This window comes from Antechinus flavipes, chromosome 4 (genome assembly GCF_016432865.1).
Source record: "Antechinus flavipes isolate AdamAnt ecotype Samford, QLD, Australia chromosome 4, AdamAnt_v2, whole genome shotgun sequence".
NCBI classification, from domain to species: domain Eukaryota; kingdom Metazoa; phylum Chordata; class Mammalia; order Dasyuromorphia; family Dasyuridae; genus Antechinus; species Antechinus flavipes.
In genome coordinates this window covers 111,651,516-111,664,500 of record NC_067401.1, presented here as the reverse complement: position 1 = coordinate 111,664,500, position 12,985 = coordinate 111,651,516, and the positions used below count along the sequence as shown (strand labels likewise).

The 12,985-nt window shown below is 36.8% G+C and overlaps 1 protein-coding gene across 2 annotated transcripts in view; it reads right to left on the bottom strand.

The window, feature by feature from the left end:
- The window catches only part of KCNN3 (potassium calcium-activated channel subfamily N member 3), a 299,637-nt gene that overhangs the window by 28,256 nt on the left and 258,396 nt on the right, over positions 1 to 12,985 (bottom strand). For both annotated transcript variants that reach the window (XM_051993926.1, XM_051993927.1), the window contains one exon: positions 5,457 to 5,567. In XM_051993926.1, coding sequence (XP_051849886.1) covers positions 5,457 to 5,567 — 111 coding nt within the window. The remainder of the gene's footprint in view (positions 1 to 5,456; positions 5,568 to 12,985) is intronic.

The following is a 12,985-nucleotide window of genomic DNA, read 5'->3' as shown; positions in this document are numbered from 1 at the left end:
ATCTGTCTCTCTGTCTTTGTCTCTGTTTCTGTCTCTCTGGATTGACTCTCAATACTGTATATACTGTGCCACCTAACTGTCTCTAAAACTCTTCTACATTTTTAATATTGTGAAATCTCTGATCAATTAAGAGTTTTTCTCATTAAGAGTCATAACTAAAAATCCTTGCATCTGGGACAACAAATTAAGTGTTTGTCCCTTTGTGGAGGCAGGGAGGTAGTAGAGAGGACAAAATAGCCCAGGTACACTTGATCCAGGAGAATTGTGGTTGTTATTCAGTCATGTTCTCTGACCCCATTTGGGGTTTTCTTGGTAGGTATACTATAGTGATTTGCCATTTCCTTCTACAGGAGGAAACTGAAGCAAATAGAATAAAGTGACTTGCCCAAGGTCCCACAGCCAATAAGTGTCCGAGGTCAAATTTGAAGAAAGATGAGCCTGGTGCTTTATCTACTGTGCTGTCTGCAAACTTACCCAGGGAGAAGGGGCAGCCAATTGTGCCCCGGGGGCATTGCTGACTGTTCACAATCTATAACCTCAAGATGGAGACAGGGAGAGAGGAGGAAGGCAACCTGGAAGAGGTGTGCAAGTTTCTGAGAGCGCCAGCCTGAGCCACCAGTGAGGAGTTACCATTAGAAGCCAGGTGGGATAGTGGAGAGAGTACTTAAAGGGGGAGTCAGGAAGGCCTGAGTTCAAATGACACTGCTTACTAGCTGTGTGAACCTCAGGTTCCATTCCTTCCTCAGTAAAATAATACTACTACCTTGGGAATATTGTGAAGATCAAATGAGATAATATAGGTGGAAGGTTTTATGAACTTTATAGCGCTACCTGAATGCTAGCTATTATAACGTCCAAAAAGCCCTTAGCTCTAACTCCAGCCCATATCAGTGCCATTGGGGAAGCTTGATGACCAACCCAGTTATGGCTTTATTCCTTTTTTTATGGAGATAATTATTCATTTTCCTCCTGCTAATAAAGATATTAGTATCTAACACTCATTATGAAGGAAGAGGATAAATATTTATATAACTCCTATTATATGAAGGACATTATCTGGGTTGATCCTCACAATAGCCCTACCAAAGGTCTAAGTCTGGATTTTAATTGAGGATTTCCTGATTACAGGCCCAGCGCTATATGCTATATCTCCAGCTGCTTCCATTATGACAACTAGCATTTGTATAGGTTTGCACTTCTGAGGTTTGTGCACCATGTTGCAAGGATTACCTCTTTGGATCTTCACAACAGCCCTGCAAAGTAGATGCTATTATTTTTCTTATTTTGCTGATGAGATTCCTGAACAAGAGAATTTGTTCAGAAGTGTCTAAGGTGGGATTTGAATTCAGATCCAAAACTATATCATAGGAAAAAAAAGGTAAGAGCAAGAATGAGTTTAGGTTGGAGAATAAATCAGTCAGTGGAAGTGCATTTTCAGGATTAATAAATTATTACACTTTTCCGCATATGGTTTTGGTATTTAAACAAGAACTTATCTACTTCATAGATTTCCTGGTGATTGTTTCCAACTGTTGTTGAATCTTTCACTTAGCTACTTCACTTTTCAATAGTTTACTATTATATCATGAAAATTTCTTTCCAGATCAGGTAGTTCTCTGCTTCTATCTTTCTCCCCCCTTCTCCTTGCTTCTCTCTCTCTCTCTCTCTCTTTCTCTCTCTCTCTCTCTCTCTCCCTCCCTCTCTCCCTCTCTCTCTCTCTCTCTCTCCTTCTCTCTCTCTCCCTCTCTCCCTCTCTCCCTCTCTCCCTCTCCCTCTCCCTCCCTCTCTCTCTCCCCTAAGATTTTATGAATATACCAAATTTTTGGAGCTTCTTTAATCTGTGAATTATTTCATCTACACACAAAGGGCAATTTACAGAAACAAGAAAAGAATTGAATTTAATGGAAAATAGACTAAGGAATTAATTCTGGAAAAGAAAGGTAGGCTTCATTTGTGAACAGGTCAAATTGAACTCAAATAGCAGCAGGCAAAGAATATCAATTTGGTTTTCTTTCAATTAAAGGATATAAAAGATGGTTCTCAAGTCCCAGTCATTCCTGATTTGAAAAGCTTCTATCTATTGAACTTTTCTACTATTTAGTTCTTTGGAGGAAAAAAAAATGTTAGTTTTGTCACTTATTACTGTGTGAACTTGGACAAGTCACAAATTCCCTCCCTCTCATTTCCTTATCTGTAAAATAAGAGTTGAACATTATAATCTTTAAGGTCCCAGCTCTAAATCTATGATGCTTTAAGAAAATCTATGGTCCTATGATTATGGTATCAACTTTGAGAGTCCCCATAGGGGGCTGGAATTTGATTATATAAGGCATCTTGCACACAGAAAGGCTTCAATAAATATTGACTGATTTGAGTTTTGTTCTTGTCTTTCTGAAGGTAACTGGATTTGAAGGAGACTATTAGGGAGTTATTTTAAAATGTCCAAATTAACTAGAAAGTCATAATCTTTTATAATTATGTTCCAGAAGATTTGTTTAATTTTCACAACTGACTCCTCTGTACACACAGAGATTTCTAGATCACAAAAGGGCTGAAATTCACTTTGTTTTCTGCGAGTCTGGTGTCTGCTTCACTGAGGGAGGACTGATCATGGAATAACAGGAAATGTCAAGTGTATCCTTAGTTTAAAAGTAAATAAATTTTTTAAAAAAGCTATTCACTCAATTTCCTGAGGTCCTTTTCTTGGTGTGGTACTCTCAGATTAGGGAATTTAAAATAGCTATTTCTGAGAAGGTTTGGAGGCAAAATTTCCTCCACCCTCCACCCCCGCAAAAAAAAGTCAGAATCAGAGAGAAATAAAGTGATTTTGCCCAAGGACTTTACAGGATAATAGATGCAGGCATATTTCCATTTGGGTACAAATAATCTTTCCAGATTCCCTTAATTACTGAGTATGGCTTATTCATGTGGAATAGAAGATTGAGGGGAAGAAGAAAGGTAGTATGATTCTGTACTTAAATGTTCAACAGTCCTTAGAGATAGTTATAGCCTTTGTAGTCTTCTATGAAGGACGCAACTACTTATGCACATAAAATATCTCCTTTTGTTGAACTGAACAACAGCTAGCCCACCACCACGACATGGTATGTACAATAGTTGCTATATCAACAGACTGAGAATATTTCTCTGTACCTTTTCCTTTTAACCTCAATGTTGGTTCTATAAAACTCAGTAAACACAATTAAAAACAAAGCAGTCAAGCACCATGAAAAATTCTCTTGAGAAACTGGTTTATAGAAATTGGAGAGGCCTATGGCAAACTTACCTCCTTCTCTCCTTTTGTGTTATTTCTCATCCTTTCTGCCATTTTCCTCTTTTCTCCTTCCCCCTCTTTTCTTCTTGCTCTCCTCCTTCATTTCTCCCTTCTCTCTTTCCCTTTCTTTCCCTTTCTCCTTCCCTATTTCCCTTTTCTCTCCCTTTTCCTTCTTTCTCCCTCTTTCCCTTTTTCTTTCCCTCTTTCCTACCTTTCCCTCTCTCTACTTCTCCCATTTCCTTCTTTCTCTCTCCCTCTTTCCCTTTCTCCTTCTTTCTTTCTTTCCTTTTCCTTCTTCTTTTCTTCTTTCTTCCTCTCCTACTTCCCCTCTTTCCTTTTCTTTTCCTTTTCCTTTCCCCCTTCTCTTCCTTATTCTTTCTCTCCTATTTCTTTTTCCTTTTTTTAACCTTTCCCTCTCTTTACAACCTCCACTTTCTCCTTCTCCCTTTCCCTTTTTCTCTCCCCACTTTCCTTTCTGTTCCCTCCCAACTTCTCCTTTCTTTCCCAGTTTGTAACACATCTTTTCACTGCTCTAAAACATAAATCATTGACTTTCTCATTTGTCTCTGAGAGTACTAAATCAAAATTCTGCTTAGGAATAAATCCCCCTCTGTAACAAATAAGAAAGACTGGATACTGTATATTGACAGTTACTGAATTCAAAAAGGGGTTCATTCTGGAGGAATATGATGAGCTTGTAGGAAATCATATTTGTGACCTTCATTCAGACAGCAGTGCTAAAGAATTTGTCATAAAAACTGTCATTAAATAAACAATCCCTGACTTGATCATTTGGCCTGTTGTCATCCCGGTAGACTCATTTCTATCTGTTCTAAATGAGCATTTTCTTCTTTGACAATTTTGGGTTGGAGTTGGGCTTCACTTAAGGCGCTAAATGATCTGCCGGCTCCCTCAGAGATGAGAATTTCAGTTTTGTCATCCTACTTAACCACTTTGACAGAGATACAAGGGAGAGCCATTACTAGGAAAAAACCAAAAGGGAAAAAGAATGGATGATGTTGCTTTGATGAGCCATCATTTTGAAATTTGGGTATTTCTGGAATTGTGTCTCTTAATGAGTCTTATTTGAAGACAGGCATCAGGCACATTTGCAGTAATATTTTTAAAAGTCTTTGCTATGTTTCCTAATGAGGAACAAAGGGTAGTGGCAAGGGCATGAGGCTGGTCTTTTCCTTTCTCTGAGACTGCTTCCTCATTTGGAGAACAGTGAAATGCCAGAGGGAATAGAGTGCTGGACTTGGAATCAGAAGTTTAAATCCAGCCTCAAATATCTACTGGTATCCTGAGTGCCTCTTAACTTCTTTCAGCCTCAGTTTCTTCATCTGTAAAATGGAAATTAAAAATAGCCCCTACCTCCTAGAATTGTTGTAAAGATCAAATGAGTGAACATATGTAAAGTGCTTTGGAAATTTTTGAGTGTTATATAAATATTAGTAGTAACAAACATCACATTTCTGTTCTTGGGACAATAATACCAGCCTACCAGGGCTAGAGGAGGGCAGGCATAATATAATAGTAACACTTATCTCCTGGACTTATTGTGATGACCAAATGAAATCATATTTGTAAGGTTTAAAGCAATACCTAAATACTAATTATTATTACTTTACTATGAACTATTATATTATTAAACCTTATTATGTGACTACCCTTTCCTTATGGCTTATATATTTAATTTTCAGGAAGATTATTTGGTATCCTAGGAGAGATATTGAGAAGTACTGTAACTTGACAAAAGATAGCAATATTAATGTTCTGCCTTTAATTCTGAGACTTGTGTTTCACTTTGTAAACCTAGTGCTTAGCATGATGTCTGGTGCGCAGCAAATGCCTAAAAAATGCTTGTGGATTAATTGATTGAGTAATGACCTGCAATGCTATTATCCTGGAGTAACTCAATTAATTTATAAAACCATCAGTTTAGCCATAAGGTGACATATTTTCAATTATAATAAATTCCCAAAAGCACATCCACTATGGATGAGTTTTCCATTTTAAAAAGGTTGGGAAGGAGAGACCCATCAAAGCTGGATTCCATTCGAAGGCACATTGCCAGAATGGGTGACTACATAAGATGTGACTTAGAGGAGTGAAGCAGAAAGCATTGTTCCTTGGTGGTTTCAATTTCCTCCATTTCAGAGGTGAGTCCAAGACTTTTTACCCGTTTTGTGAGCTGAGTGTCCATCATGAAGTTGTGAACATGCTTCTCGGCTTTGGTGAGTTCCAACTTTCTGGCAACCACAGCCACCACTAGCGCAGTACAGCCGGCACCCTGGGATAAGAACAGCAAGAAGAGCAAAGAAAAGAACATGTTGGTTAAGAGGCAAAGTTCACTCTAAAGGTGAAAGGGCTCTGCCTCCCCACCGTACCATCCTCAGCACCAGCCATCAGCTTGATTCAAAGGAGGCTAGCTGCTAAGTGTAGAAAGAAAAAGAATGCTCTCTTATTGCAGAATAATTACAAAGTCCTTGCTTTTTGGTTGGAGATCCTGATCATTTAGAGAGTTTCTATATTTCTGTAACTTCTACCCACTGCTTTTCATACAAAAAAGTCTAATCTCTCTTCCATAGGACAGATCTTCAAATGCTTGAATTTTTATATATATATATTTTGTAATAGATTTAAAAATACATTTTAATAATTGTTTAAATATTCAAATATGATTATTGTTAATATAACTAATTTTTTTAGAAATATTGATAAAATATATTATAAAAATATAAATCACTGAACAAGACTTTCAACTTCTGGGTTTTTTTCCCTCTCTTCTACTCCCAAAGATGTTTGTGATAATCTCATTTCCCTCAGCCAGAATGGGCCTTAAAAATGTATGAAGTGCTTTAAACAACTTGAGAGACAAAGACTCTATAAAAATGTTTAATTGCTCAGTCATACTAACAGAAGGGAAAAGAGGCATGGAAATCCAGAATGGCCACTGATCCAATTGCCATCTCTATCTCTCCAAATTGAGAATGCAGGGGAAAACACATGCCTCATCAAACTCATGCACATAAACACACACATTCTCCCTGAATAGCCCAGAAAGGGAAAGAATACTTGGATAATTTATAAAGTCAGTACTTTATTAGATGACTGAGAGTTGACTTGCATAATATTAAAAGTTTTTTTTTAATCCAATGAAGTTAGAAGAGTAGATTCTCTTGAAAAATCTGTTTCTTGGAGAGGATCTCTGATATCATATCTGCTGATATAAAAACTTAGTGTCAAGATCAGTCTTTTCTGACTTCATTGGGTTTTCATGCATTTAATCATCATGCAATGTATATCTATTTTTTTTCAAAAATCCAAGACAGAATACTTAGACCTAAGAATCCTTTCATAAATAAAGTAATTCCAGAATCTCAGAGCTGAAAGAGATCTCAGGAACTCATCAATTCAACTAGGATCTGAACAGGAGATCCCTCTGCATCATCCCTGACAAAGTGGTCCTTCAGAGGCCTCTTGATCTGCTTAGGAATTGTTTGAATCAGGAAGCCATGTGGTACAGGAAGATGCTTACTATCTCTGGAGTCAGAAGACCAAATCCTATTTCTGATCTTTGGTTATCTTGTATGACCCTGGGCAAGAAACATTGGGCCTCAATTTCCTTATCTGTAAAATGAAAAGCTTGGAGTAAATGGCCTCTGAGGTTCTTTCTACTTCTAGATCAATGATCCTATGAATTATTATAAAGCCCAACAAACCAATAAGTCCTGATCAATTAGAGAGTCTATCTTTCTGCAACTTCTACCCAGTGCTTTTCAGACAAAAAGGTCTAATTCCTCTTCCATGAGACAAATCTTCAAATGCTTGAATTTACCTGTTTTTATGTTTATACAAATAGATTTTAAAATATATTTTAATAATTATATAAAATTTTAGATGTGATTATTAATATAATTAATTTTATAGGAATGTTAAAATATAGTATATTATATAAATATAAACATTACACTATATAACATAATGTACAAATATATTGTTTTAGATAAACATAAATATATAAATATACCTATAAATATATAGACTATATTCTCCTTCTTCCTAAGGATAGGGATTATTACATTTTTATATTTATATCATCTCTCGTTACAACTCCTAGGGTCTGGCACGGAATGGACAACTAATAAGTACTTGTTGAATTGAATTGGATTCCAGACAGTTAGAATGTTCCTAATAAGTTTTCTCTGCTCCAGGCTAAGTCATTCCATTTCCTTCAAGTAAGCCCCTTATGGCATGGTTTCCAATCCCCTTTACAATCTTTTGGAATCATCCCAATTTGCCAATGTTCTTCCTAAAAACATGGCACCTCCAAGTGATCACAATATTCAAAGTCTTCCAAAATAGTGGTGTCCTCCTTAATTACAGTAAGCATTCTATTGAAGTGCAGAGAGGGTGAGTGAAAAGAGCCAACACTTCATAGTAAATAAGTGATAAAATTGATTTTCTTGACCCTTCAATTTCCTTTGAGTCAATAATTATTTAGGAGACTGCATAGAACAGGAAAATTGGTTTCAGTTTATCTTCCTTGATTTTTAAACTTTATTTCTGATATGGAATATCCTGTTTTGATGTTCTTCCAGTATCAGTGAAATGGATAGATTCACTTTCCTCAATATTCATTTTTGGTCACCCAATCAATACTCTGACACATCTTACAGGGTAACTGATCTCATTCTTTGTTCTGTTAGTCAGACAGAGGCCATATCCAATCATTTAGAAACTGACTGATCCCTTCACTCTCTGACCCAATTCTACAAGTTTGTGGAAACTAACAATTTGATTCACTAGTTATCAAATGATATTGTCAGTTGCTATATCCAAGTCCAAGAATGTGAGGTGGAGACATGCTCCTTCACTTGGGTAACTGACCAACAATATTGCTGATTCACCAAATCTTTTAGCCTTTCAAAATTCACTCATTTGTAAGAGGCTGGAAAGATTATTTTTAAGAAGCTGCAGCATATCAGATAACAAACAGTTGGGAAGAAAACATTTAGCCATTTCTGTTCTCAGCTCTCTTAATTTTTCTCCTTTCCCACAGAATTATAAAGAAAAAAAAAACCTATGTACATTTTTTGGTATTGCTGAAACTGGCAATATTTCTTCCCATCTCCTCACAAATGCTCTCTCTAAAAGACTCTGGCACGTCTCTTAGGATTGGTCAGCAATCTACTTCCATTGCAATATGTGTGAACTGTTTCTCTTCCCTGTGTTCCTATAGCTGGGACCATTGGTGCCCTTCTTTTCACTTGTGTGAATTTTGAATGAAATTGGACAATGGGAGAATCCAGTTTATAGTTATTTCTAGATAGGTAAGCTTTCAAAAGCAGAACAATGAGAACATCAGAGAAATCTGATCCAAAATAGATACCTGGGGCAACTTTTCCCCTCAACCAGACCAGAAAGAACCACTCTCTTTTATATTGTTATAATAAAACTTTTGCCAGAAGCCCAGTAAATACAATGTATCACAGAATATTAGAAACATGGAATTGGAGAAGATCTCTACAAGCTTTTCACTTGTTCACTTTTCCCCCTGTTTACAGACAAATCTATGCCTAAATTCAATTTAATTCAACAAGCATTTATTGTCTATTGCATTCATGGTACTGTTAAGGATGCAAAGATTAGAAAAAACAATAATCTTTGTCTTCAAGATGTTTCTAATTACCTCAGATAGATAGTGGTGCAATAAAACTATAGTCAGTGAGGTGATACAGTGGATAGAGCAGTGGACTTGAAATGAAGAAGGTTCATCTTCCAGAGTTCAAATCTGGCCTCAGACATGTCCTAGCTCTGTGATCCTGGGCAGATCACAAGTCTAATGGCCTCAGTTTCCTCATCTGTGAAATAAGCTAGAGAAGGAATTGGCAAACCTCTCTAGTATCTTTGCCAAGAAAACCTCAAATGGGGTAATAAAAAATCAGACAGGACTGAATAACAAACAAACACAAAAAAGCAAAGCCTCTTGTGTGCTTGGTAGGCAATCTCTTGAAAATTAATCAGGATATTTCATTACCTACATGTAAGGTTATGTTCCCCCATTTTCTTAATGGGGTGTTCTGCAAAGCTTACCATGATTCACAGTCCATCCAGCTGAACTGCAGGGAGTCTCTGATTGGAAATGAGAGCATTTTTATTGAAGGACCATCTGTCTTATACAATTTGGAAAAATTTTGGCACGAAAGCAGGTAGATGAACAAGCTGTCATTTCCCACTTTCTTCTCATTTAAATATAGGATCATAGATCTAGAGCTTGAAAAGTGTTTACAGGTCATTTAGTTTAATTCCATCATTTTACAGATGAGGAAACTGAGACCAACAAGGTTTAGTGATTTGCCCACGATCACACAGCTAGAACATGTTTGAGACATGAGTTGTTCAGGGTCATATAGCTAAGATAGACTTAATTCTTCCTGTCTTCAAGTCCAGCACCTATCTACTACCTCAGGTTCTGTTTTAAGATCCCCCTCCTAATCCACTCCCTTCCAAATACATTCATGGTTCTTAAAGTAACTATGATCTCAACCTTGAATTCAAATTTCAGAGAACAATGGATATTTAATGTTTCTTTTTTCTTCTTCCTCCTTTTCCTTCTTCTCCTTCATTTTTGGCTTCATCTTAGTCTTTGTCTTCATCATCTTTTTAAAAGCTGTCATATACATGAAGTCAGGAAGACAGCTAGGATTAGTTCCTTAGAAAAATTTCTTTTGATTTGAGGGGTAGCCTCCAGAAGACTAGACTGGAGCAAGCAACCTCTGGGAAATGGTTCACCAAAGGTGAATGTTTATCCTGTACCAATTCTTGCTAGAAGAGTGTGTGTGCATGTGGGCATCATGCATACCCACATACATACACAAACATGAATGTGCATACCGAATTTTTCTGACTCCAACAATCCACTGCCTGCTAGCTCCCTCAACATCTTCTAGCAGTATATTTTGCAATCCTGTCACTCTTCATCCTATGAATTCCTATCCATATCCTCCCTTAAATCCTCCTCAGAAAGGACTACACAATATAACAGGGGGCTCTTTTAGAGAAATTTAGATCTGTGGATCCCAATAGAACATGTTAATAATTTTACATAAGTGAGATCACCTTCCTTTTCTGGTCAGATGCTTCTCTGATAAAAGCTTTTATCTAGCTTCATCCGTTCAATCTTTTATTGGGCAATATGTTGCAGTCAACTCATGTTTGCCTTCACCTTTCCATTTCCTTTTATTGGCTTTCTGCTTTAATTCTTTGGATCCTGGGATATTCTGTAACATATAGCCACACAACACCACAAGATAAATTGTTGTTCAGTCATTTTTCAGTCATGTCCTCCTTTCTGTAATTCCATTTAGAGTTTTCTTGGCAAAGATACTGGAATGGTTGGCATTTCCTTCTCTAGCTCATTTGACAGATAAAGAAACTAAGACAAACAGGGTTAAGTGACTTGCTCAGGGTCATATGGCTAGGAAATATTTGCAACCAGACTTGAACTCAGTAAGATGAGCCTTCCTGACTCCATGCCCAGTGCTCTATCCAATAAGCCTCTTAGATGCCCCAGACAAATACTAATGTTCAAAGGATGGGCCTCATCAACTGGACAATGATTAAACAAGTTGGGAATGTTACTGTGCTATAAGAAAAGGCAAATATGAAAGCTGCAGAGAAGCTTGACAAGACTTCCATGAACTGATGTAGAACAAATTAAGTGGAGCCAAGAAAACAATATACATGATGACTACAACAAAAATGGAAAATAAATGGAAAAAATCAAACAAAACAATTGAAATTGAATTCTGTGAAATATAATGATCTATGGATGGGCCCCCAAAAGACATATAAGAAGACGCCTTCCCCCACTTTTTTGCAGAGATGGGAAGGGATAGAATATAAGTATGGAATAATAATAACAACTAACAATTACATCATTTAAATAGGACATACTATAAGTCAGGTACTATGCTAAGTGCTTTACAATTATTACCTCATTTGATTTGAATACTATATTTATGATCAGGCTTTTAAAAAAATTAGATTGGTTAGTTCTGATTAACTTTATTTTCTTCTTTCTTATGTGTTGGCTTTCTCAGAAAGGGAGGAAAGGGTAATGTAAATATGTAATACAGAAACAAAAAATATCAATAAAATTTATTTTACAAGTTGTTACTTTGTTACTCAGTATTGTTGTTATTGTTACCAGACCTGTAACTCTATCTGTGTAGGAAACTTGTGCCTCAATTTCCTCATCTGTCAAAGGAACTAGAGAAGAAAATGGCAAACCGCTTTAGTATCTTTGTCCAAAAAAAAAACCCAAATAGGTTCACAAGGAGTCAGACATGACTGAACAACAATCACAACAATAGCTGCAAATTATACTGCTTCAGAGAGTTGCCTGAAATAGAGAGGATGACTTAGCATTTTCTACACATACTCTAGTATATGTGTGGCAGAAACATGACTTGGAATCAAATCTTGCTTATTATACATCAGGATCCACTGTCTCATATAAATGAATATTTAAGTAAATTAAAAGGTGTCTATAATCTAAACCAGAAATGAATGATTGTCAGGACATTTAGAGAAAAGTAGTATTGGATTGTAAAATGAACTTTTTAGATCCTCCTTTTTTTTTACTGAGGGATGCTTAATTTTTTTTTTTCATGCTGATCCTTTCATTCCACATGCCCTTCTCCCCTATTTCCACCTGTTTTATCCTGCCAATTCTGAATGGCCCAGCCCCAAATGCTTTCTGCATGAGATTTCCCCTAGGCCTCTGCTAAAGTTTCTCTCTTCCAGACTGAGCACCCAGGGATTAGCCATCTCTCCCTCCTCTTTCTTCCCATTCTTCCCATGTACCCAATGTGGTACAATTATCACATTCAAAATGACTTGTAGATTTATGACATTAGGGGTCATTAATCCAAACCACTCCTCCCTTATCCCCACTTCACAGATGGAGAAACAGATCTATAGAAGAAAAGTTATTTGCCCAGTGTCACATAGAGAGTAAAGAGCAGAACTGGCATTTGAGCATGTGTTTTTGGACTGAAAGCAGTGGAATATGTTGGAGAGACCACTGGAATCAGAAGTATGAGATTCCAATCCTATTCTGAAGCTTACCATCTGTGTGACTTTAAGCAAGTCACTCCACCCTCATTATCTCCCTCCTCAGTTTCCTCATCTTGTAAATGAAAGGATTGCTTAGATGAGGACTTCTTAAGCTTTTTCCACTAGTGACCTCTTTTCATCTGAGAAATTTGTAGGCATCTAGGTATATAGGTATACAAATCAAGTATTCACTACTAATAAATCATAATTATAACCCTCACATTCAGTTATGAGACCCCATATGAGATCTCAAATGACAATTTTAAAAGCTGGGGCTTAGATGGCTGATTGTTGTTCAGTCGTGTCTGACTCCTTGTGAACCTAGTTTTTTTTTTGACAAAAATACTAACGTGGTTTGCCATTTTCTTCTCTAGCTCCTTTGACAGATGAGGAAATTGAGGCACAAGTTCTCTACACAGAGAAAGCACAGTCCCTTCCAGGAATAGAGTTAGGATTTTATGACTTCAGATCCAATCTGCTTTTCACCATATGATGGTTACCTTTGGTGTCTAGTTATTGGCATTCTTATTTTAGCATCCTTGACACACTCTCAGCTCCTCCAGGGAAGGGCCCATGTCTTATTCA